This window comes from Oryx dammah, unplaced genomic scaffold, assembly GCF_014754425.2.
Source record: "Oryx dammah isolate SB20612 unplaced genomic scaffold, SCBI_Odam_1.1 HiC_scaffold_14, whole genome shotgun sequence".
Classification (NCBI taxonomy): domain Eukaryota; kingdom Metazoa; phylum Chordata; class Mammalia; order Artiodactyla; family Bovidae; genus Oryx; species Oryx dammah.
In genome coordinates this window covers 17,003,845-17,028,098 of record NW_024070198.1, presented here as the reverse complement: position 1 = coordinate 17,028,098, position 24,254 = coordinate 17,003,845, and the positions used below count along the sequence as shown (strand labels likewise).

At 48.9% G+C, this 24,254-nt stretch overlaps 1 protein-coding gene across 1 annotated transcript in view; it reads left to right on the top strand.

Moving 5' to 3' along the window:
* Nucleotides 1-24,254, top strand: part of TLL2 (tolloid like 2) — a 141,353-nt gene that overhangs the window by 90,712 nt on the left and 26,387 nt on the right. Inside the window, exons 8-13 of the mRNA XM_040254640.1 lie at nt 5,120-5,244; nt 7,835-7,950; nt 13,575-13,677; nt 21,897-22,013; nt 23,204-23,349; nt 23,799-23,994. Coding sequence (XP_040110574.1) covers nt 5,120-5,244; nt 7,835-7,950; nt 13,575-13,677; nt 21,897-22,013; nt 23,204-23,349; nt 23,799-23,994 — 803 coding nt within the window. The remainder of the gene's footprint in view (nt 1-5,119; nt 5,245-7,834; nt 7,951-13,574; nt 13,678-21,896; nt 22,014-23,203; nt 23,350-23,798; nt 23,995-24,254) is intronic.

The window sequence follows — 24,254 nt, the reverse complement described above, 5'->3', positions numbered from 1 at the left end:
ATCTCACTACAATTCTTCCCATATACAGATACACGGTCACTTCATTAAGCAGAATCTACACGTTTCTATTATGTAGGAAATTTCAGATAGATTACTACTAATGGGTTGTAGAAGCTTAATTGCCTTCTCCATGCATACAATGTACCAGTTACTATGCAAAGTTCTGTAACTAGAGCCCATGGCAAGAATGCAGACAAATCTTCTCTTCTGGCACCACCATTTCTTTTCTTGTCTTTTCAGGAAAAAAAAATTCTTTTTTTTCTTATTTCTCACCCACCAGGGAAGCCCACCCCCTCCTGCTACTATGATGTTACCTATTGTCACTGTGCCTTGCGAGTATGCGAAGTCCCTTCAGGTGTGTCCGACTTTTTGTGAACCTATGGACCATAGCCTGCCAGGCTCCTCTGTCCATGGGATTCTTCAGGCAAGAATATTGGAGTGAGTTGCCATGCCCTCCTCCAGGGACTCTTCCCGACCCTGGGACTGAACCCAAGTCTCTTTCCTTCTTCTGCATTGGCAGACAGGTTCTTTAGCCCTAGTGCCACCTGGGAAACCCTGTCACAGCACCATCTACCCCCAAACTTGGCAGTTTATAATAGCTTATTTTTTTTTTATGACACTGTGTGAGTCATCCTGATTCATTCCTTGCTGATCTTGCCTGGGATTGCTGCCACAGCAATAACCATTATACCTCCCAAGACCCAGGCTTTAAAATGTGCATGACATTATCTCTGTCACATTTTATTGACCAGAGCAAGGCACAAGTCTAGCCCAGATTCAAGTGATGATGAAAGACATCCTACCTCTTAATGGGAGTACTTGCAACTTCACACTGCCGAGAGATACGGCTGTTAGGAGGCACAATTTGTTATTTTAACAATCCACCTTAGTTACCTTCACACTCCGACTCAGAACTGAGAATGGTCCCAGCAAATCTATTTTGTCGCCGTGTCCTCTCTACTAATTTTCTTTATGGATTTTCAGAAAACTACTTTGTTCAGTGGGGATATTTATCAATGGAGTCTTTAACTAAGGGTCTTTCCTGGTCTACTTTTTGTTAAATTTCCCCCCTTCTTAACCCTCTGTCATTACTCTTGGTCAGGTGTGCCCTGGATCTAGCCTGCCCATCATCTTTGATTCTGCCCAAGAGCAGAAAATGCCTACAGAACATTCAGTCATCTCTGGGGCAAATGCTATTCTTGCTGTTGGGAAACTCAGTCTTTGTGTGTCTTTACAACTGAGCTGTCTGCTTCCGACTTCATTCCCTCTAGTTTATTGCAGTTCTTGCCTCCTCCCCTTGGTTGGACCCAGGCTGTGGGGAGTGATATCTTTGGAGGTTTCGTGGGCAAGAGTCCAGGAGATGAGGAGACAGTTCTCTGGTACAGGAGCGTCTTTGTTTGGAGAACTCTGAGCTGACAGTTTTATTCCCTAAGGGCATCTGCCAAAGCTGTTCTTAGTTTAGCAGAGTGTCAATGCTAAGGGTTGTCCCACATAAAAGGGGGGACGTGACTGCAGCCGTTTACACAGGGACGTCTCTTGTGGTAAACATCTTCCGGAGCCCACCACAGTGCTGCCTGCCCCAGGATGTGCTTGCGGGGAGGTGGGCAGGGGCCCTCAGCCAGCAGAGCCATCTGACTGGGGGCCGTGGCTGCTCCTGCTGCTTTGGGTTTTGAAGTCTCCACACTTCTAACTCTATCGGGGATCTAACGCACCTTAATATCTGTTTCCTGGGTGGTGGGAAACACTGGCTGGAGAGAGGACGATGTCAGGAGGGGGTGTCCAGGCCTGCCTGCGTTCGGGTCCAGGGTTGGCTCCCCATCACTAGCTTTGTACTTGAGTGAGTCTCTGAGGCTCTGCAGGTTGGTATTCTTACCTTAGAGAGGACCCCGCACAACAACAGCACCTGCTTCTTCGGGTGTTATGAGGATTAAATGAGATGGTGCATTTAAGGGGTTCAGCCAGGTCCTGGCACGTAGGCAGTTCCCATGAATGGACAGTGTGTGTGAGCACACACTGCCCTCACAGCAGGCTGCTGGCCGAGTCGCCTGCACCGTGTGAGTTTCCACAGTGTCAGTTAGTCTGAGTTGCCAAGAGATTATACAGGGCCCTGCATTTTGTGCAGCAAAATGTCTTTCTCCAGGGGAATCAAGACAACAATTACAAGTAAAAACGTTTTATATTGGAGCAGAAGCACCCATTTTTAGATTCATAGGATTTAGACTTTTATGCAGTCATCCTCTGTGGTTTCACTCTTGGTGAAACCGGTGAGGTCAGTGAGGGAGACCAGGGATTCCACAAAAGTGTCTCTAAAGGACCCAGAGACGAGGCAATAGTGAGAGTCAGGCCAGGTGGTGAAATGTTGGGGCAAGCAGTCCTGAAACAGACATCGGCAGACAGTCTGGTTAACAATGAAAAGAAAGTGAGCTTGAAATCTGATTTATAAAAAAAAAGAAGTATATACAAAAACAAAAAGGAAGAAACAGGGACTAATACATATTTTCAAAGGTAATGCTGACCTTAGGGAAAAGGAAACGTTTGAAAGTGAGAGAGAAGAGAAAGGAGAGAACAGCTAATAACTAGGTAACAAGCATTTTTTGCGTTCCCTTTTGAGTCTAAATAGCTATTTTGCAAAACCTTTTGATGCCAGTGTCCTGTCTTGGCTGTGGGATTTAATTCAAGAAGCCTTTGTTGAGGTCTGCTCTGCTGTAGTTCCCCTGAGGGCAGAGATGAAGGACCTGGTCTCTCTGCTGGAGGAACTTACTGTTTAGCACAGAAGATAATTATCATCAATCCCAAAAGATAATACAGTTTGATAAGAAGAATCATATGAATTAGACAAGAAAGGCCCAGAGGAGGGAACAACTCACTCAGGATGGGAGGGATAGAACTTCTAAAAGGGATAGCCATCTGACGGAGTTTAGAATATATGAACAAGAGTTTGGTAGTGGTCAAGAAGATGGGTGGTGGGCAGCCTTGGCAGAGGACAGCTTGCTTAAGGGCATGTTTGGGGCAAGAAGGAGGATAAAGTTGTTTATGGTAAAGGTGGAAGAGTCAGGAGAGGAAAGCTGAAGCCAGCGAGCCCTGGGCCTAGAGCTTCAGGTGATGGTTGGAAGTGGGCGAAGGCCTCCAAGCAGAGCGGGCACATGCGTGCCCTTATATTCAGGATGATCACATTGCTACATTGGGTGGGGAGAGAAGAGTGGCTGAGCCTACAGTGGGGTGACTGCTGGAAAGAGTTCAGGAACGGAATGCTGATAGCTAAGGCAGTGGTCTAGAATGAGGAGAAGGGCATAGATTCCAGAGATGGATAAAGGGTGCTACAGACAGGCCCTGGTTCCTGGTTCCAACAAGGGAGTGAGAGGGAGAAGACAAAGCCAAGGGCACCTTCAAATTCAGTCTTAGGTTCATGAAAAGAGCAGAAAAATGGACTGCATCAGGTCTTGAATGAATTGGATTTAAGAACTCCATAGGACAGTGCAGTGGAGGGGTCACTAGACATGTCTCTTAGCAGATGGTTCTAGAACCGGAATCAGAGAATTAGCTGTCAGCCTATAGGTGTTCCCTGGTGGCTTAGACAGTAAAGAATCTGCCTGCGTTGTGAGAGACCTGGGTTTGATCCCTGGGTCGGGAAGATCCCCTGGAAAAGGAAATGGCAACCCACTCCAGCATTCTTGCCTGGAAAATTCCATGGACAGAGGAGACTGGTGGGCTAGAATCCACGGAGTTGCAAGAAGTCAGACACAACTGAGCGACACTATAGGTACTGGTTAAAACCCAGATAGCAGGTGGAGCAGGAGAGAGGAGAGAAGAGGGAGAGGGCAGAATTCTAGAAATAGCATCTGCAGGAGGCAGGAGAAGTAGATCTAACTTGAGAGAGCAGTGTCTGGGGAACCAGGGAGAGGAGAGTCTGAGAAGGGAGGGCCCGGCAAAGGGGACCATGCTGCAGAGAGAGCCGCTGAGGGTTGACAAGTGTTCACCCAACTTGGTGGTCACTGGCTGGTGACTGGTGACCATTGCTGGTGTAGTCAGACCGCAGTTGGATTGAGGAGTAAAGGAGCAGTAGGCAGCCAGACTTAGTATGGAGATGATTCTTCCCAGATTCTTGGTTAAGAAGGGATGGAAAGGAACAGGGTGGTAACTGGAGAAGGCCCTGCCCTCCAGGAGAGGTCCCTGATGGGGTCTGGAAGCAGAGTGGGAGGGTCAGGCAAGGGGTTAACCACGCCCATGACAGGGAGATGTGAAGAGGGCCGGTGTCAGCCAGGCAGCCTAGTGGGCTTTTGTCTGCTTTGCTCCTCTTAGATTTCATTCCCACTGGAGCAGAGTGAGATGGTTAAGTTCAAAGAGGCTGCCATGACCATCTAAACCAATCTCTCAGCGTCCAGAAGGGCAAACTGAGGCTCAGAGAGGGAAGGGAGTTGTCTGAGCTCACCAGGTGGTAGTCAGGCGTTAGAGATCTCTAGAGATCTCTAGGCCAGAGCTCTCCTGACTACCTCCTGTCCTCTGTATTCAGCCCATTTTCCATCTGATTATCCCTCCTGCCAGCAAGGACCCCAAACCCTGAACGCCTTCTTTCACCAACCCGTCAACCAGCTCTTGCTGACCAGCCCCTCCCTGAGAACCTCTCACTGTACTGGTTCCCAAGCTCTCTCTGGAGCCTCTCCAAGACCTATCCACGTTGGGAGCTGCCCGTCGCACAACTCCAGAGGGCACCACTCACACGGTCATCTCTGAATGGTGCTCCCTGCAACTGTGCAGTGGGGGTGGTGGCGGGGGGCGGGGGGGGGAACCCTGAGGCCTGGACCTGTCAGGGAATTTGTGGAGATGCTCAGGACACTTCATTAAGGAAGTCCTCAGGGCCACTGGGCTAGGGCATATTTTTAAACTTGGCAGAGTCATTTTCCCATTGGAAAGGGAGCTGGCAGCTGAGGAAATGGAATGCTAACATGCCAGTGCCAGGCCAGGCAGCCCCGTGAGTCACACCACCAGGGGTGGGCAGGCCAGGGGGTAGGAATGTGGATGGGGTGTGGACAAGGACAGGAAGACTCTAAACCCCTACACGGATGGCCTGACAGCCTTGACTTTTCACTCTCCTTTCTCCCTCTCTCCTTTCTTCCTGTAGAGGAGTTTTCTTGGACACCATCCTCCCTCGACGAGATGACAATGGTGTCAGGCCAACCATCGGCCAGCGCGTGCGGCTCAGTCAGGGAGACATAGCTCAAGCCAGGAAGCTGTACAAATGCCCAGGTAACTGTAAATCACGGGGTTCCAGGGCCTCCGGAGCACCACAGAGACCTCTCAACCACTGTTTGCAAGCATCCCTGGGGCTGGGAAGACACCTGGGGGAGTGGGAAGAGTCTGTCCCTTGGCAGCTGTCATTCCCAGTGTGCTGCTGTTAGGAGGTGCTGGACAGTGTGGAAAGTCCAACCGGTGGAGTGGCTGCAGGCAGTGAAGCAAATGATGGCTCTTAGAGGCCACAACTTAACTTGTGGGAAGCTTTGGAACTCTCTGGCAAAGCCCTGATGGTCAGAAGAGGAAGAGGTCGTAGTGGAACGACAGTGAACGAGGGTCCAACACGGTGTGCGTGCCACAGGGGTGGAAGTGCTCTCCTTGCTAAGGGAGTAGGGGAGGTGGGTTTAGCAAAACAATAACCCAGGGTTTTGCAGAAAGGCAGAGTGGGGGAGCATGTTTTTGGAAGGGTGGGAGCCGGCTTTCCAAACACTGGATGGCAGAGGGTATCTCAGTGCTGTAAATGAAGTCACTTCTGTGATCTCGGGCTCTCCTAACCATCCAAGGTGCTGGACAGTGGCCAATATTCTGCCCCTGGAGGCTGGACAGGACACTGGATCCCAGCAGATGTCTGTTTCTCTTCCAGTTCAGAAGCCCTGGCCCTTGAGTTTGCCCTCTTTGCTTCCATCTCATTGGCTTCAGCATCATCACCTCCCCCTCCCCCCCACCTGCTTGCCACCCTAGGAGAAACTCACGTCAACCCCTTTAAGTTGCTGAGCTTCAGTGGAAAGCACTACTTTACAGCAGGCACGTTTTTACCAGCGATAGGACAAAAGGCAATTTGGTGGCTTGGAGAGGAAAAAGGAAATTCCACTACCAAAAGGTCTGGTTATCTTTTCCAAACTCTTAGCCCAGACCTGCATATGATCATAGGACAGAATATTTGAAAGAGGGGCAATCTTAGAAAATTGGCCTATCACTTTTTTTTTTTAACCACACTGCCAGCAGGATGCACTTACTCCTAAAGCCACAGCCGTATTCTGTCCCCGTAGGATGCCACTGCTGGCGCTGCTCCCCTCCCAGGCCACCGTTCTGGGAGACTCACTTCCTCCTACAACCCACTTCCCGACCATCTGTGTCCTGAACCTGCCCAGGAAAGCCCTCTGGCTGCCCCAGCTTGTGTGCAGAGGACCGTGTGGGACTGCTCCATCATGAAACTCTAGGAAATGTGTCCATCCCGCTATTAGTCATCTGGGGGTGTGTTAGGGCTGAAATACAGGACACATGTATCATATAACCCTGCTGCATTGAAAGAGAAATCTTATAGCATTCCCTGGGAAATGCCATAGTATTTATTTAGTTATAATGTATATATGTATGCCTCTTACTTTCCCCCCCGAAGGATTGGAAGCAGCTGGTAAATACCATGGAGCCATACAGTAATGTGTCTGTCCCTGCAGAATGTTGATGATTATTCTAAAATAATTTCCACAGAACCCTCGGGGGTGTTGACTGCTGGGTGTAATCCTCACGATGCCTGGCAGTTGTTCAGTAACATGATATCGAAGCCCCGATATCCAGGATTTCCTGAGGTCAAGGATGGGCCGTTCTCCAGCCATCCCTTCCTACAGCTCCCCACACTGCGTCTTCCAGTAGTTTCAAGCAGTCACTGAAAGCAAAGGTGGTTGCCACGTGGAGGCCACGTTGAATGGAGGAAAAGAAGGAAGTGTGTGTCCCACACTTTGGAGGTGGCCCCACGAGTCGAGGGGCACTCAGCAAATCAACGCTCTTGTCTTTGAGTTCTGAATCCCTAGAGGTGAGGGAGTACGAAACCCACAGCTTCCAAGCTTATGCCTACAGACATTGTTTCTTTTGAGAACAGATTAGGGGAAATACTGCTCACATACATAGGACTAGATTCCAGACTCCAGGCAACCCTCAAACATTCAAGGGAAGAATATCCCACTGTAGAATGTGCCAGCTTCCTGTGCTGCTGGTCATTTTCCTTCCTTTTCTTGACTATTCCATGCTTTTTCAGAGGTGGGTAGCAGAAAAAGAAGAGACAAGATCTCACTTAGCAGCTGATGTCCATTTTAAAGTATTTTGTTTTCTCTTTCTTTTTGCTCCACATGCTTGCCCTTCCATATTCTCTCTGCCGCAGATGTTATTAGCAGTAATTATAATGGCTGCTCTGTAGGGGGTACTCATGGTGTGTTAAGCACTGTGCTGGGCCGCTTCATGTATAGCAGATGGTTTCATTAACCCTCTAAGCAGGTCCCACCCATTTCACAGATAAAGAAAACTGAGGCCCAGCAAAGCTGGGACATGTGCCCACCACCCAACAGCCAGCTGGAGAGCTGAATTCAAAGCCAGCTCTAGGCTGTGCTCAATCCTGAGAGCCTCAGAGGAAACACTTAGGGTGTTACTTTTTGGCCCCCAGGCCTAGTTTTTGCTTTTATTGATCAGAAAAATGTCAATCTGCCTGCCATGCTTTTCAGCAAGGTGTTCCTGGGGCTTTGGCTGGTTAACTGAATTTGCTTAGCAGCCCTGTCCATGACGGGAAGCGTGTGCAGATGCCTGAATCACTTGTGTTGTTTTGCTTGTGTAGCATGTGGGGAGACCCTGCAGGACACAATGGGGAACTTTTCTGCACCTGGTTTCCCGAACGGCTACCCTTCTTACTCCCACTGTGTCTGGAGGATATCAGTCACTCCAGGAGAAAAGGTAGGTATGAAACCACCTCGGGAAATGACATTGCATTCTTTGAGTTGGGTGAGGCATGAGGAATTAGTGTTATTATTCACAGTAGTAATGGCATCTGTTATGTTATGTTATGAGCACCTACTATGTGCCAGTTACTGGGCAAGCTTGCTGAACATTCATGATTTCTGGATTTTCCCACCCGCCTTCCCCATACAAATGGAGGCCTGTGTACTACATGTCCACTGGAGTTCTAAATCAAGCTCGTATCTGGTCAAACAAAGTAGGCGCTATCCTCCTACCTTGATAAAGACACCAGCAGGATGCTCTGGAAGGCAAGGGACCAACTTAGAATTTCTTGACACCTCAGATTCTGTGTATCAGAGTGATACTATAAGGAGAGTTAGCCCCCAACCATGGCTGTCCCTCCTCCTCTTCCCAGCCCCAGTTCCATCTAGGAGCAACCAGGGTACACCCCAGCCCACAGTTCCAAGCATTCTCCACACCTACCTTGTAAACAGCTCTTGCTGGGCTTCCCTTCTTGTGGAAGTGGACGGGTCGTCTGTGTTGTCCACCTTTGGGAGGATGGATCCAAGGCAGAGATCTTTGCACACCCTGGATTCCTGTCCTGGGTGCAGTTTAAGGTGTAGGATCTGGGAAAATCCTAGGAGGCACATTCCTTTGGTTCTGAAGATTCCACAGCCCTCTAAAGTTGAGCCCAGGGCAGGAGTCTCTTTTGCCCTGGTGCAGGGGTGGTATATTCTTAACCTTTCTGCAGGGTTCATCTTCTTGTCTCCATCATATGAACAAAGAATCTGAGTCTCAGACATTTAAAAAATTGCCCCCGTCCACTACAGGATATAGAACTGGGAACTGGGGCTTGTGCACCTCCAACTTTGTTTTTTTCCCCTACACCTCTCTATAAAACCAAACGTCCTTCAGGTTCTCTTGTTGCAGGAAGGAGGACCCCTTCCAGGGCCCAAAACTGTGTTCTTGTCTAACACTCGGAAATGAATTGTCCGAGGAGACACGTGCTGACAAAGCAAGAGATTTTATTGGGAAAGCGCACCCAAATGGAGAGCAGTAGGGTAAGGGAACCCAGGAGAACTGCTCTGCCGCGTGGCTTGCAGTCTCAGGTTTTGTGGTTATGGGATTAATTTCCGGGTGGTCTTTGGCCAGTCACTCTAATTCAGAGTTTTTCCTGGTGGTGCACTCATCGCTCAGCCAAGATGGATGCTAGTGAGAAGGATTCTGGAAGTGGACAGACACACGGTGTCTCCAGGAAAGACTAAATTAGAGTGATTGGCCAAAGACCACCCGGAAACTAATCCCATCACCATAAAACCCGAGACTGCAAGCCACGCGGCAGAGCAGTTCTCCTGGGTTCCCTTACCCTACTGCTCTCCACCCAGGAGCCTTTTCCCAATAAAATCTCTTGCTTTGTCAGCACATGTGTCTCCTTGGACAATTCATTTCCGACTGTTAGACAAGAGCCCAGTTTCGGGCCCTGGAAGGGGTCCTTCTTCCTGCAACACTCTCAACCTAGATTCAGCTACCTGTGAAATGTCCTCTCTGCCCCTTGGGTCTAGCTTCCTACAGTCATACCTGTCGTGACTTGTCTCACAGTATCTTGACTGCTGACTTATATGGCTCTTCCCTTTCTAGACCCTAAATTCCTTGAGTTCAGACATGGTCCACCCCCAACACTCAATACAGCCCATGTCACAGAGTCACACAATAAGTATTTGTGGATGTGTAGATAGATGAGTGGCTGAATGGGAAAAATTATAGTTGGGGGTACAGTGGAGGGGGGGTGTTGGATTTTTAAGTACCTGGAGCCATTCTTCAGAATATTCTTAATTCATCACTTAAAAAAAAATGTCCACTTAAATGTTAAGTTAAACATATTGTGATAACTAGAGAGAAATGATGGCTAGGAACCACTGTGAGCACTTTCTACGGGCTAGGCATTGCTCTCCGCATAGCAGGTGGAGTCTCTCACTTAATCCTCACTTCCTGTGACTATTACCACACTCATTTTGCAGGTAGGGAAATGAACTTGCCTAAGGCTACTCGTTTGTTGTAGAGCTGGGATTTGACCCCAGGCAATTTGATTTGGAGAGACTGGATAGTTAATCATCCTAAATTATTCCACAAAGGGGATAGGCTAGACATTTAAACATGCATTCATACACACAGACTCACATGCACACACACACAACAGCCACATGCTCACATCCTTCCTTTGGCTCTAGGCATTTATAATAGTGTGGTTGTCATCTTGAACCTAAGAGACTTCAGAGCAGTCTGCCTTGAGCAGATTTGCTGTCCTTGTGCCTGCAGGAGGCTCGAAAGGGAAGGAGGCAGGAAGGAGGAGGAGGAGGAAGAGGAAGGGATACGGTAATCCCTAAATTGTTGAATTGCCCTGAATAGCAGAGGCTATGTGATATGTGTGAACAGCAGAAGAATCACCAAGCCCTAATTATAAATGCTGACTGGGGCAGGGAGAATATATCATTGAAATTCCAGACCCAGTTATTTCAACTTTGGCTTCATCCAGCCTTCTCCAGAGGTGTTAGTAATCAGCAGACTTGATTGATTTGAGTTTCGCCTCCTGTGCATCAACCTCTTCCCCTGTGGTCTTCATGGCTCACTAATATACCTAAATAATTAGCCTGAATAATTATCCATTCATTTACATTGTGAACATGTTACTGAGGAAGTTGTAATAACATTTCCGTTCTGAAAATTTTCAAAGCAAAGGCTAAAGAATTATATTGCAACCGGTTAGCAAGGATTACCGAGCCCTTCCTTCCTGAATTCCAGCATTGTGAGAGAGATGAAAGAAATCTAAGGTATAACCTCTGTCTTCAAGAGACTTAGAGTTGAGAGTCCTTTCTTCACCCCTAGGGAGTCTGATTTAATTGAAGGAGGGGCATTTTTCACACACACACACACTACAGCACAGGAGGTGAGCTGGCCGGTTATTTTCCGGTACTGACTTCACTTCCTAGGAGATTATAGGGCTCTGTCGAAGATGGTGCTGCCTGTCCTGAGACCTGAACTGTGGAGCTGTGGGCACTCTCAAGATAGGCTATGCAAAGAGCCCTTAGTGTACCATGTACACGCCATGTGGCTTGATTTTTTTAAATCGCCCTTTATCGAGTGTCTGTTATGTCCAGGAATGGCACTATACATGCCATATACAGTTTCTCATGCAGTCCCGTCAAAAACCCAGTGGTGGACATGTTGTTTTACAGGTGAGAAAGCTAAAGGTCCAAGGGGAAAGTATTTTCCCAAGATTTCAGAGCTGGAAAGAAATCCAGATCTTCCTGCTTCTAAAAACACCTGCTCTAGAATCACTCTGAGAGAGGGGAGAGTTCACCTGCTCTAGAATCACTCTAAGAGAGGGGGAAATTTCCAAAAAGGGAAACTCAAGTTTATCTGGGCAATCAGGGAAGGCCTCAGGGAGGAGGGACGGGTCCCCGATCTGGGTCTGGGAAGGACCCATTTGCACAGATACATCAGGGTGTACCTGGAAAACAAGGTCAGATAGGCTGGGTGCTGGAGGCTCTGGAAAGTAAGCCAAATTTTATGAGACAGGTATATAGGTAGCCACTGAAGTTTTCTGAGCACAGGAGGGATCTGGTAAACATGAGCTGTAAGTGCCGGATTGATCCAGAAGACCTGGTGTGCAAAATGGTCGGGGGTGCAGCAGGCCTGGTGAAGCGGAGCAAGACTGGCTCATAGCAGGGACTCTCAAAGGAAAAAAGTCCATCAGCGCTGGCATAAACAATGGAGGCCAAGGAGAACTAACCCCGAGGTAGAGCACCTCAGTGACTGGGGTGAAGGTGTCCCCTACAGACAGGGAAGCTGGGAGGATGATGTTTTTCTTTTGAGGTGCCCTCCAGTTAATGGCATCACCGATTCAATGGAGATGAGTTTGAGCAAACTCTGGGAGATGGTAAGGGACAGGGAAGCCTGTGTGCTGCTGTCCATGGGGTCGCGAAGAGTCAGACATGACTTGGTGACTGAACAACACAGTTAATGGGCCAGGAGAAGAGAGAGAACAGTGGACAGGGCACAGGCTGCCGCAGCAAAAACCAGAGAGGAGAGACTCCAAGCAGAGAGGCCAGGGAATGAGGACAAGACCCAAGTCCTTTCCATGTGGCCAGGAGAGCACCACAAAGCCTCCAGCCCAAAGGTTTACGTAGAGATGTAAGACCCAGGGCTATAAGAACAGAGAAGAAAGCGGTCATTGGAAGCAGGAGAGTGAAGATGCTAGAAAAAGGTGAACTGACTGTGAGCAAACCCCCCACTGCCCCAGGTGGGAAAACGTCAGGGGTGCAGGGGCTGGGGCATTGCCCTTATGCAGGACTCTGGAGAGAAGAAGAGCTGAGAGATGACAGGTGAGGACACGCCAAGCACAGACAAGGAGCCCATCGGAGAGCTGCAGCCAGATAGGCCTGGGCACCATGCATGGTGGGCTCCAAGCAGGGGTGAGGGGAGAGGGCAAGCTTGACCTTTGTCTGGGCTGGCTGGGCTGGAAGGGGCGCAGGGCCCATGTGCTGAGCCTGCACGGCCACCCAGCCCCTTCCATCACTTGTGGACTAAGGCACCGACTGAATGGCCTCCTGGGGAGTCTCAAGATTGTCCAAAGGAACTGAAGCGTCCTTCCCAGTCCCTCGAAACCCACCTCTCTCCTCACCTCTCCTGCCCCCTCACTCCAGACATGCACACAATGACCTCTGCTGAACGCTCAGCACAGTTCCCTAGGTGTCTCCTTGGTCTGCTCGCGTCAAGCCCTCGCACCAAAATTCTGTCTGGCCCTCCTCTACCCATGCATCCCGTTCCCCTTAGGTTAAATGCTACCTCCTCCAAGAAACCTTCTCCTTGTCCCCGGGGCAGAATCTAGTTCTCCTGCCTCGAGGCTCCCGAATGCCTTTCTGTCCATCCCTGTCTTTTCAGCATTTCTTCCATAGTGTTCTAATTGATTTAGCACATCTGTCCTCCTCTCCTCTGAGTTTTGGCAGAGAACTAACAGGCAAGAACTCTGTCTTACTGACCTTTCTATCTTGATTGGCCGATACAGACTGGCACACAGTAGGTGGTCAACTAACAATGGTGGAATGGATAAATGAATGAACAAAACTGTAGGAAGGTTATTAACACAGCACACCTCAGAAGAGTGAGGTCACGGACCAGGGGAACATTGATCATAGAGATGCTCGGATGCACTCAGGCTCACCCCGGGCCCTTTAGAATGATTGATGATGTTTTAAGATCTTTTCGTATCTCTAAACTTCACTGACCCCTTACCTCCTCCCAAATCCCCAGTCTCAACGCATCCTGGCCTGTGTTTTTAATGCGTCTTGCTTTCTGTAAACCACTAAGCGACTTCAAAAGCTCAAGTTATTCCCCAGACAGAACCATAGAACCCATCTCCTCTGTTTACTCCTCATCCTGTTTAAGGTTTATTATTTAATGTCATGAGGTTTCCTGTGAATGCGTTTTTGAGAGGACACTCCTACTGTGGTCTGAGAGCTCTGTATGCTAAAGGGTAACATGAGAACACCGCTATGCAAGATGTATCTTCAAAACTCCTCAGACTGGGCTGCCAAACCTCACTTTACGGTAACTCTTTACAGATCGTCTTAAACTTCACATCCATGGATTTGTTTAAAAGCCGCCTGTGCTGGTACGACTACGTGGAGGTGCGGGATGGTTACTGGAGGAAAGCCCCGCTGTTGGGTGAGTTGGCTTCAGAGAGCCTTAAAAGAGGCGTGCTCAGATGCTCTCTGGGATGCTCTTAAATGTTTGGAAGGGGCCATCCACCAGTCACAGGAAGCTCTTACGGGTTGGTGTCGTTGTAAAACTCCAAACACTCCATTTGGCTGCACATGTTAAAAGCTTTTAAAACTGCGAATACTCTTTGACCCAGCCGTTCCACTTCTTGGAATTTATCCTAGGGAACTAATTAAGGAAGTGTGCAAAGCTCTCGCTACAGGGACATTCACTGAAGCAGGAAACATTGAAAACAATTTAAATATTCAACAGTAGGGGTTAGATGAATAAATTATAATACATCTTTTCCATGGAAAACCATCCAGACATTAAAAACAAAGTTGGACTATTTATTGATACAGAAAGATGTTTGTTGTATGTTGCTATGCAAAAGGTTTTGCAAAATGGATATGCAGTAAGATTCTGTTTTAACAAAAGCATATATATTATGAAACATTGCAAAATCAGACGCCCTCAGGGCTGCTTTCCACAGGGTTGCACAGAATTGGACACGACTGAAGCGACTTAGCATGCATGCATGCGTTGGAGAAGGAAATGGCAACCCACTCCAGTATTCTTGCCTGGAGAATCCCAGGGACAGAGGAGCTTGGTGGGCTGCTGTCTACGGGGTTGCACAGAGTCGGACACGACTAAAGCGACTTAGCAGCAGCAGCAGCAGCAGGAATAAGGTATAAATGAGAGAGATGGCATTGGTATAATAAAGTAAAGAGTGGTGGGGAGTGTGGCAAGCTAAACAGTAAATATCCTGACTCGAATTACCCAAAGCAAAATTACTTGAAACAGTCATGCAGGCTGGATTGAACTAGAAGGAACCATTTTAGGACCTACAATATAAATATTAAGTAAAGTTAGAAATGTAAATAAATAACAGGGGTTACTTCAGGATGATGGATATAAAAATTTATTCTCTTGTTCCTGGTCTAGCTGTATTTTCTAATTCTTCTCTGATAAACCTGTATTCTTTTGGGAAGATGAACAGTACATGAACTCATTGATGAAAAGGCAGGTGGGCCTTTGAGTGAGAAGCAGTGGGCCGGTGGCATAAAGAGAAAGGTCAGTTCACTCAGGATTGATCACCAGAAGAGGGATCCCTAAGGGTGACCAGGGAAAGTTAAGGTCATATAGAGGCTTGATGGCATCGGTGTCAGGACAATGGACATGGGGACTCATTTGGCCCAGGAATGTCAGCCATGGTGGAAACAGAAAGAAGAGCAGAGCCTAAGGAGTCAGTTGGGAGGGTCTCCGCTGAGAGTGGGTTGTTTATAGACGGCTGTTCAGGGTGGGCTTCTGAGGTGGACCACTCTAAGTTCTCTGTGCAAACTTTGTCCTTGGCAGATCTTCACGTGGGCAAAAAGCCATACTTGTGACGCTTCCAGTGACTAGGCTGAGTATGACAGCTGACTAAAGATGGAAGCAGGAAAGAGTGGAGAGTGCTAAGGTGGGCAGTTTTCCTGCCAGACCACGCCCAGCTGCCTGTCAGATTCCAGAATAGCTCAGGAGAGACAGGGATGGAAGGTCTGGCTGGACCCAGGGGCCCTGGCAGATACTAAGCTTCCATATGGCCAAAGGGTCTCAGCCAGGTTAGCTACTCCTGGGAAGGGCACACAAGTCCTCTCAGTCCAGGGAGCCATGAGCTTAACTTCCTAGAGGTACAAATAGTTAGGTATTTGTGTCTTCTGGGGTGGGAACATAGCCAGAGCTGGCTTCGAGTGGAGGATGCCAGGTTATCACTGGTAGGGGGTTCAGTCAGGTAGTTGGTGGTCCAGGAAAGCAGGGCAAGAAACTGATTCCCAGGCCAGGCACAGACAGACAGGAGTGTGTGTGGTTCGGGACAGATGGGTTATGCCACCCAGTGGCAGGGTGGAGGCTGTCTGCCCTGGGTTTCTGCTTCCTGTCCAACGTGAGCAGACGCAGTGTGTATGGGGAGGCGTGGCTTTGTAGGTAGCACTGACTGGGTGCAACAAAATAAAAACAGAGGGCTGCCCTCCTGGTCGCAGAGGTTCCAAAACCTGGCTGCACCCCAGCATCAGTGGGGAAAATTTCTATGAGATTCCTGGGAAACTGTTGAATCAGGATCGCCACCTGGTGGGTCAGGGAATGATCCCACTTACCGATAAATATTTGTGCGTGTGTACCTGTCTAGTACCAAATACACAGAAACGGGGCTGCAAGGGCTCTCAGCAAACTAAAGAAGGTGGTTGCCTTGGAGAAGGAAAGCGTGGGGAGGGGGCAACCTCATTTTTTGGTTTGTGTACTTCTGGATTATTTGGCTTTTTTATAAGAATGCATCCAAATATTTCATAATTGAATTTTTTAAAAAGCTGTGTGGGAGGAGTTTCTTGAGAACATGGAATCGTGTGGACCTCTGAGTCACTTCATCACACACCTTCATGAGAAACCCACACTCCCCAGAGCAGGCCAACTCACCAGGGGCCAAACAGCCTGCTCGTGGCTTGAGATCAGTTCAGAACTTAGAAGTCCTGCCGATGGGGTGAAGGGGACCCTGAATCTAGAAGGGACTCCCCATAGGACTGCCAGATCAAAATGCATGATTCGTTGTTTGTCTGAAATTCAAATTGAACTGGGCTTCCTGTATTTTTGTTTGCTAAATCTGGCACCCCATACCCCCTAGGGAACGTGATAGACTTGAAAAGCTCCGGAGGAGGGACACTCTCTGTTCCTAAAGTTCCCTGGAGAGGGCCAAGGCACGCTCCTGAAAATGGGCACCGACAGAGGGATTTCCAGCCACCCCTTGAACTTGAAACAAGAATTTTCTCACTACAGATCCTGGGAACTCTGACCACACGTTCATTGATTCGATGGGGCTTTTGCTGTTCGTCATTGTCAGTGATGGTTTTTGTGTGGGGGTTTTTTGTTTTGCTCAGATTTTACACTTTTGCTGTGAGTGTGTGTAGGTATTTGTGTGTGTATCTCTGTGTGTGTGTGTGCTAAGTGTGTTGCAGCCAAGGCATGGCCCAGCGCCTGTAACCGTCATTCTTCATTTGCAGGAGTTCTCCTTTGCCAACTATTTGGCCTGCTCTGATGTTTCCAAATGCAGTTGTTAGTGAACTTTTGTGTTTGGAACAAGTGCATTGTGTAGGCCGAGCTGGTCCCTGGGAGGGGTCAGTGCCATGAAATCTGCCGGGAGGAGGCAGGTCAAGGCCCCTTTGGCAGGAGGGAGAGCGGATTAGAGCGGATTGTGAAAGTATGCATCTTGCTCTGAAAAACTGTGCATTGCATATTTTCCCAGGGCAGTGTGTGAAACTCCAGGCATAATGGACGCATAACTTTTTATGAATGAACCCTTTATGGCTCCCTATGGAGTCCTCTTGTAGTGTCCTCATCTGCATTCCCTCTTCTTGATATCCTTATTAAACTCCTCCTCCAAAGGCGGGAACTGGAGTTCAGTTTAGGAATTTGACACCTTTTCTCTCGTCCAGTTTCTCTCCAGCCTGTTAGTCTCCCTGGGAGGAGGCTGTTTGGGACCCGGCTTTTCACATCCTGATTAAAGGGAAATGTAAGTAGATTGAGAACATTTCACGCCTGCTTAAAGGTAGCAGATTCATTTTTTCAGTTTCGAGGGTCACTGATGAGTTTGCACCTAGAGATGGGAGAAAGGTGGCTGCACAGAACTCATCCAGTAACCTGAAATGCTGGCCTATTAATTGGATTCTCCTCCCTTCTTTCTGCTAGAGGAATTACTCTAACAATGCACTTTTGTATGCAGAACCATCCTTGGGCATTCTGTACCACCACAATGCGCACAAAAGCCTTTTTTCCCCCTTTCCCTGAAGTGGGGAGGGAAGTTCAGAAAGGCCAGGCCGGCCAATCAGTGTCGCGTGGCCCCACTACTGGGGGCTCCCTGGGCTGGGGCAGCCTCCCAAATGAGCAGAACCCATGGCAGGAGGCAAATTGGCATGCCTGGCATTGCCACAGGCTTGCTCTATGGTTTGAGTCTTTGATCATCATTCCAATGTGTCTGTTTCCAAATTGGGAAATGGGAATAGTGATTACATTCCCAGAGAATAGATTTGATGTCTATTGATCCAAAAATGTACAGTATTTAGAACCGAGTCCTAAACAGAGATGTTCCTTTGGATGGTGGGTGGCAGTAATGGCGAGCATGATGAAGAGGGTTAGACTGGGGATGAAGGTCAAGATCTCAGGCTGCTTAGGTTCAAGTCCTGCTGCACTTACAATCTTGAATGTGTGCCAGTGTGCTCAGTCGCTCAGTCATGCCTGACTCTTTGTGACCCCATGGACTGCAGCCTGCAAGGTCCTCTGTCCATGTAATTTTCCAGGCAAGAGTACTGGAGTGGGTTGCCACTTCCTACTCCAGGGTTACAGTCTTGAGCATAACTTAAGTTGAGAATGGTGGTAGTGGTTTAGTCGCCAAGTCGTGTCTGACTCTTGTGACCCCATGGACTGTAGCCTTCCAGGCTCCTCTGTCCATGGGATTCTCCAGGCAAGAATACTGGAGTGGGTTGCCATTTCCTCGTCTATAAATTGAATATCAGTTCAGTTCAGTCGCTCAGTCGTGTCCAACTCTTTGCGACCCCATGAATCGCAGCACGCCAGGCCTCCCTGTCCATCACCAACTCCCGGAGTTCACTCAAACTCATGTCCATCGAGTCGGTGATGCCATCCAGCCATCTCATCCTCGGTCGTCCCCTTCTCCTCCTGCCCCCAATCCCTCCCAGCATCAGAGTCTTTTCCAATGAGTCAACTCTTCGCATGAGGTGGCCGAAGTACTGGAGTTTCAGCTTTAGCATCTCAAATTCTCCAAGGCTCAGTTTTTTTTTCAGAAACGAGATTAATAATAGCACCTACTTCAAAAGGTAGCAGGGAGACAAATAGATAATCTATATAAAGTGCATAGGACAGTGTCTGGTATAGACTGGCTCAGTTTAAAAGGGGGCTTTTATTAGAACCATTACTGTGAAGGTAAGAGTCTGGTGACATCAGTCTAGGGACAGTGCAGAAGGTTCAGGTTAAGAATTGCAAGGTGATTTGGGGAGATTTTGCTTAGAAATAATTTGTGATTTATTCTACCAAGTCTAGCTTTGCCAAGGCAGTAAAGGGGCTTCCCTGGTGGCTCAGACAGTAAAGAATCTGCAGTGCAGGAGACTTGGGTTCAGTCTCTGGTTTGGGAAGATCCTTTGGAGGAGGGCATGGCAACCCATTCCAGTATTCTTGCCTGGAGAATCCCCACGGACAGAGGAGCCTGGCGGGCCATAGTCCATGGAGTTGTGAAGAGCCGGACACGACTGAGCGACTAAGCACACAAGCACAGGGCGGTAAAATCCAGCTGAGCCTGTAATTTCTACCTCCTCCTGGGTAGTGAAGCAGAGGCAGGTTGTCCCATGGCCCCAGGGTGCGTGATTCAGTCTCATCTGGTTGGGTTCTTAGGCAACAAGGCGGTGGAAGTCCCTCTCTCTTTGGAAACATCCCCAGCAGCTGTGACAGCTGGGATTTTAAAAGGAGGAATTTGGACTTGAAACTGGGTTTGGCTGAGAAACTGTTCCTTTTGTGAACCAGCATTCAGCGGCTCTGTCTCCTCACTGGTGAGAAATATCTCCCCAGGTTTACATGTTGTTTTCCAAAAACTAATTGATACTAATCGGTGATGCTGAAGGAGCTGTTACTGGAAGTGTAGCAGCGTCTGATGGATTTTTCCCTGTTCAATTCTCAATAACAGTTTCAGCTCATCTTATTAAGCTCCCCAGATCCAAAAGGCTACAGGCAGCCAGAATCGGAAGGTTAGGAGCCTTCCAAGACACTTGCTCCTTGGAAGAAAAGCTATGACCAACCTAGACAGCATATTCAAAATCAGAGACATTACTTTGCCAACAAAGGTCCATCTAGTCAAAGCTGTGGTTTTCCCAGTAGTCATGTATGGATGTGAGAGTTGGACTATAAAGAAAGCTGAGCACCGAAGAATTGATGCTTTTGAACTGTGGTGTTGGAGATGACTCTTAAAAGTCCCTTAGACTGCAAGGAGATCCGACCAGTCCATCCTAAAGGAAATCAATCCTGAATATTCATTGGAAGGACTGATGCTGAAGCTCCAATACTTTGGCCACCCATTGTGAAGAACTGACTTGTTGGAAAAGACCCCGATGCTGGGAAAGATTGAAGGTAGGAGGAGAAGGGGACGACAGAGGATGAGATGGTTGGATGGCATCACTGACTCGATGGACATGAGTCTGAGCAAGCTCCAGGAGTTGGTGATGGATAGGGAAGCCTGGCGTGCTGCAGTCCATGGGTTCGCAAAGAGTTGGACACGACTGAGCAGCTGAACTGAACTGAACTAGGAGCCTCTACCCTCTGTGTCACCCTTAAAGAATGTTGACCCCCGTTGGCCAATAGCAAGTGTCTTTTATTATATAATGGCTTTTATTCCTCCCCATCTCACTCCTGCATTTCTCAGAAGGGCAATAGAAGGATACCCAGTAAATACCTGTCAAATGAACTTTAAAATGGTTTTTGGAGATGAAATTCACGCACCATACAACTCTGCATTTAAAGCATCCATGTCAGCAGTGTTAGCATGCTCACAGATTTGTACAGCCATCACCACAGATTTAGAACATCTTCATCAGCCCTCAAAGAAGACCCATACCCATTCACAGTCATTCCCCACTCCCCCACAATGTTAAATGGATTTTTGAGTGACTCAAACTGTTAGCACTTGGCAGAACCATGGACTTTCCACCCAAATAGACCTTGGCTAGTCTGTGTTGTGAGCTGATCAGTGTGACTCAGCCCACCTCCCACCCCACCCCCAACTCTGTTTTTGCTGTGCTTCTATCCTTACGTGGCATTGGAAGTGATAGGATGACCATGCTCTGGGAAGGCCTGACCTTCCCCCTTTTCCTCTGTAAAAGGTCTAGATTTCATAGAATGTATTCATAAGCTTAAAAAATACACATTTATTTGTATTTTCAATAACGCAAGTTCAATAGCAATTATGAGCCCCTTTGCATCAGATAGTGGGAACTTAATTGAAGTCAATTTGTGTGCCCCCCCAGAAAGCCAGTAGGGGGCATTGTGCCAGAGCTTGGTGTCCCAGGGCCATCTGCATTGCTATCCCAACTGGCATTCCTGGTTTGGCCTCACCCCCCTCTGGTCTCCAGTCCTCTGGCATCTAAGTGGCTATTGTGCCTTATCCTGTCTCAACCTCCCCAGGCCCATGTAGATCAGTGCCAAGTCCATATCTCCCTAGAAGACGTTCTATGGGAGACATTCAGTGACTGTCCAGGCCCTCTGGGCCATGGGAAAGTTCCTTCTATCCCCTTCCCAGGAGTCCTGTTGCTGCTATCCTGTCCTGCTTTTCCTGAAGAACTCTGCCTGCCTGTCTCCTGCCCTAATGTCTTAAGAAACCATATAGACACTCCTGTTCTGAGCTCAGGTGGGGACATGGGGGATCCAGGGTCTTGTTGCCCCTCAAGCCTCTGCCAGGAACTGCTCCTGGGGACACAGCTCTCTGCTTCTCCCAACTCCTTAAACCTCCCTGGGGCATCTATCATCCTTGTCCACCTGGGGCACCAAGTCCTTTCAGAGGTCCCATGGTGCCCTCTCCAATTTTCTGCCCCCCTAGCCTCTTGCTTCTCCATCCCAGGAATCTTTTGAAGACAACAAGGGGAAGGCAATGTGCTCTTATTCACTGTGTAGGTTCCGAAATTTTTGGTGTTGTGACCAGACTTGTGGAATTCAAAAGCCAAGATCTGATCACGTCATCTTGTGTCCTCTGGCAACCCTTCCTGGGGCAAGGAAGGCATAAGGCATGCCCCTCAAATAGAAGGCTATGTATGTAGTAGAAATACCATGGGGGACCCTCATCACTCGCTCAGACCACCACCCCACCCCTGGCCTTGCTGAGATGTCCTCCTACCCCTCAGCACTCATCATGACCCCCTGGCCGGGGAGGGGCCACATTCTGGGTATTAGGTTGATTGGCGTCTGAGACTCTCCGGAAGGAGGCACACCAGCAGTCACTGTTTCCATTCCAGGTCTTCATCCTTCCGTGCTACAGGATGAGTCCCCGGTGAGGACTGCTCCCCTTGAACCTCATCTGAAGCAGCACCGCCCTCTCTCTCTCTGCGCTTGTGCTGAGCCCCTCCTCACCGTCTGCCAGCAGCCTGACGTTCTTTTCCCTTTCCCAGGTAGGTTTTGTGGCGACAAAGTCCCAGAGCCCCTCATCTCCACGGACAGCCGGCTCTGGGTGGAATTCCGAAGCAGCAGCAACATCCTGGGCAAGGGCTTCTTCGCGGTATATGAAGGTTTGTTCAGGAGGGGAGAGGCCGCCGGTATGGCTCCTGACGTCCCTCTGTTCTTCCCATGCAGCCTGTGCCCCTTCCCACCCTGGCCCGGGCAGCAGCTGCCGGTGCCCTGAGGGTGGGGTAGCCGCCGTCCCCTTCCCCCATGTCTGGAAACAGAGAGGCCAGCTGGGCTCCCTTCAGCACAGGCAGTCTACCTGTCACTACCCTGCTCAACCCCCATTAGAGTCCAGTGGGGATGGTGTTGGGGGCTTAGAGAACCCTGTGGAAATGCAAGCCACCTCTGAGTAGCTGTGTGAGCCTGAGCAAAGAATCCAGCCTCTCTGAGTTTCATTTGTGAAACGAGGACTTTGGACAACGTCCAGGAATTTCCAACTAATTTCTTGGAAGGGCTTGTGATGCCACCATGGTGACTGAGGAAACCAAGAGGTCTGGGTTCTAGGCAGCTGCCACCAGGGCAATTTCTGCTTCTGTCTATTCTACATATTGGGTCTCTCTGGCTACATAACCCTGTGCCCTCCCTCCCCCAGAGGAAAAGTCCCTTGGGGACTTAGATTGTAATTTTGGAGAGGCCCGAGTTTTTGTTTTTTAATATTTACTTATTTGGATGCACCGGGTCTTAGTTACAGCATGTGGGACATTTTTAGTTGTGACGTGTGGGATCTACTTCCCCGACTAGGGTATCAAACCTGAGCCCCTTGCATTAGGAGCTCAGAGTCTTAGGAAGTCCCAAGTTTTGTTTTTATAAAGGAAATAGCATGAGTGTGCGTATGTACACATCAGTCTCTACCGGTGGCCCTCCTTCCTCTGCATCAGGGTCACGGGGCGTGGCGGGGGGGGGTGGGCGGAGAGTCAGATGTCACTGCTGCTGGGACCCCTCCCTCAACCCCCCTCCCCCCCACCCCATACCTGCATACTTGATCGGAACGTCTGGAGGTGTGACTCCTGTTCCCAGAGCTTGAAAAAATCCCCCAGGTGATTGTGACGGCCAGCAAAGGCAGAGAGCCACTGCTCTCCGTGGTTATTTTCTTTATAGGAGAAAAATTCAGAGTTGCAAACACAGGGAACTCTGCCTTTCCAGAGGCATCAGGCCACTGGAAATGAAAACGTCGGCAAGTGGAGCCACCTAGCGGTGTACTTCCTTAGTAAGCTCTGACGGAGGACCCCCTTCCTCCTGGCTCTTTTTTCTAAAGCAACCTGTGGGGGAGACATTAACAAAGACGCCGGTCAGATTCAATCTCCTAACTACCCGGATGATTACAGACCTTCCAAGGAGTGTGTTTGGAGGATTACCGTTTCGGAGGGGTATCACGTGGGGCTTACCTTCCAAGCTTTTGAGGTGAGTGCTGCTGGTCTTAGACACTGCTCTGTAAAGACGGGTTTCCAGCTTGGGGTTGAAAACAGGAACCCAAGAGGCTATTTCAAGTCCAAGGCGCATTTTGCCAGGACATCTGGTATCAAATCCTCTGCAGGTTTTGAAATTGCATCTGCCTCCTTTCTGAAGGCTGCTGGAGAGGGTGGGGGAATCATTGAAGCAAAAGTCTAGAATGGGATCCCAGGGCATTTTATTGACTCTTTCTTCCCAGTTTATCATGACTTCATGTTTTTGCAGCTTGATTCATCCTTGCCTTACGCAAGTAGGAGACAGCTTGGAAAAGTTCCAGGACACGCTTGGGCCCTTTGGCCTCCTGGTTAGGTTTTTGAGAGTGATATTTAGTTTCTTTTCTTAGATTGAAAACCTTGAGGCCGAGCTGCTATCTTCCACGTTGCCTCTGTTTCTCCATTTAGATCGAAAGGCATGACAGCTGTGCATACGACTACCTGGAAATCCGTGATGGCTTCATGGAAGACAGTGCCCTGATCGGCCACTTCTGTGGCTATGAGAAGCCAGACGATGTGAAGTCCAGCTCCAATAGAATGTGGATGAAGTTCGTGTCTGACGGCTCTATCAATAAAGCTGGCTTTGCAGCCAATTTTTTCAAGGGTATGAATTAGCAGTTGTTTCCATTTTAGACACAGGAAGAGGTATTGCCCCCCGGCCTAAGAATCACTAAACCCATAAACCTTAGCACCAAACAAGGCTCCCTGCAGTGGGGAGGCAGCAAGGCTCCCTGCAGTGGGGAGGCAGCGAGCCGTTTATGCAAAGAGCTGTGCCTAGATTCCCCAGTAGAGAGAGTTCTCCAGTGACTCAGGAACAGGCTTAGCCTTGGCTTCTGTCTTTGTGGCAGAAAGTTTTGCTGCTGT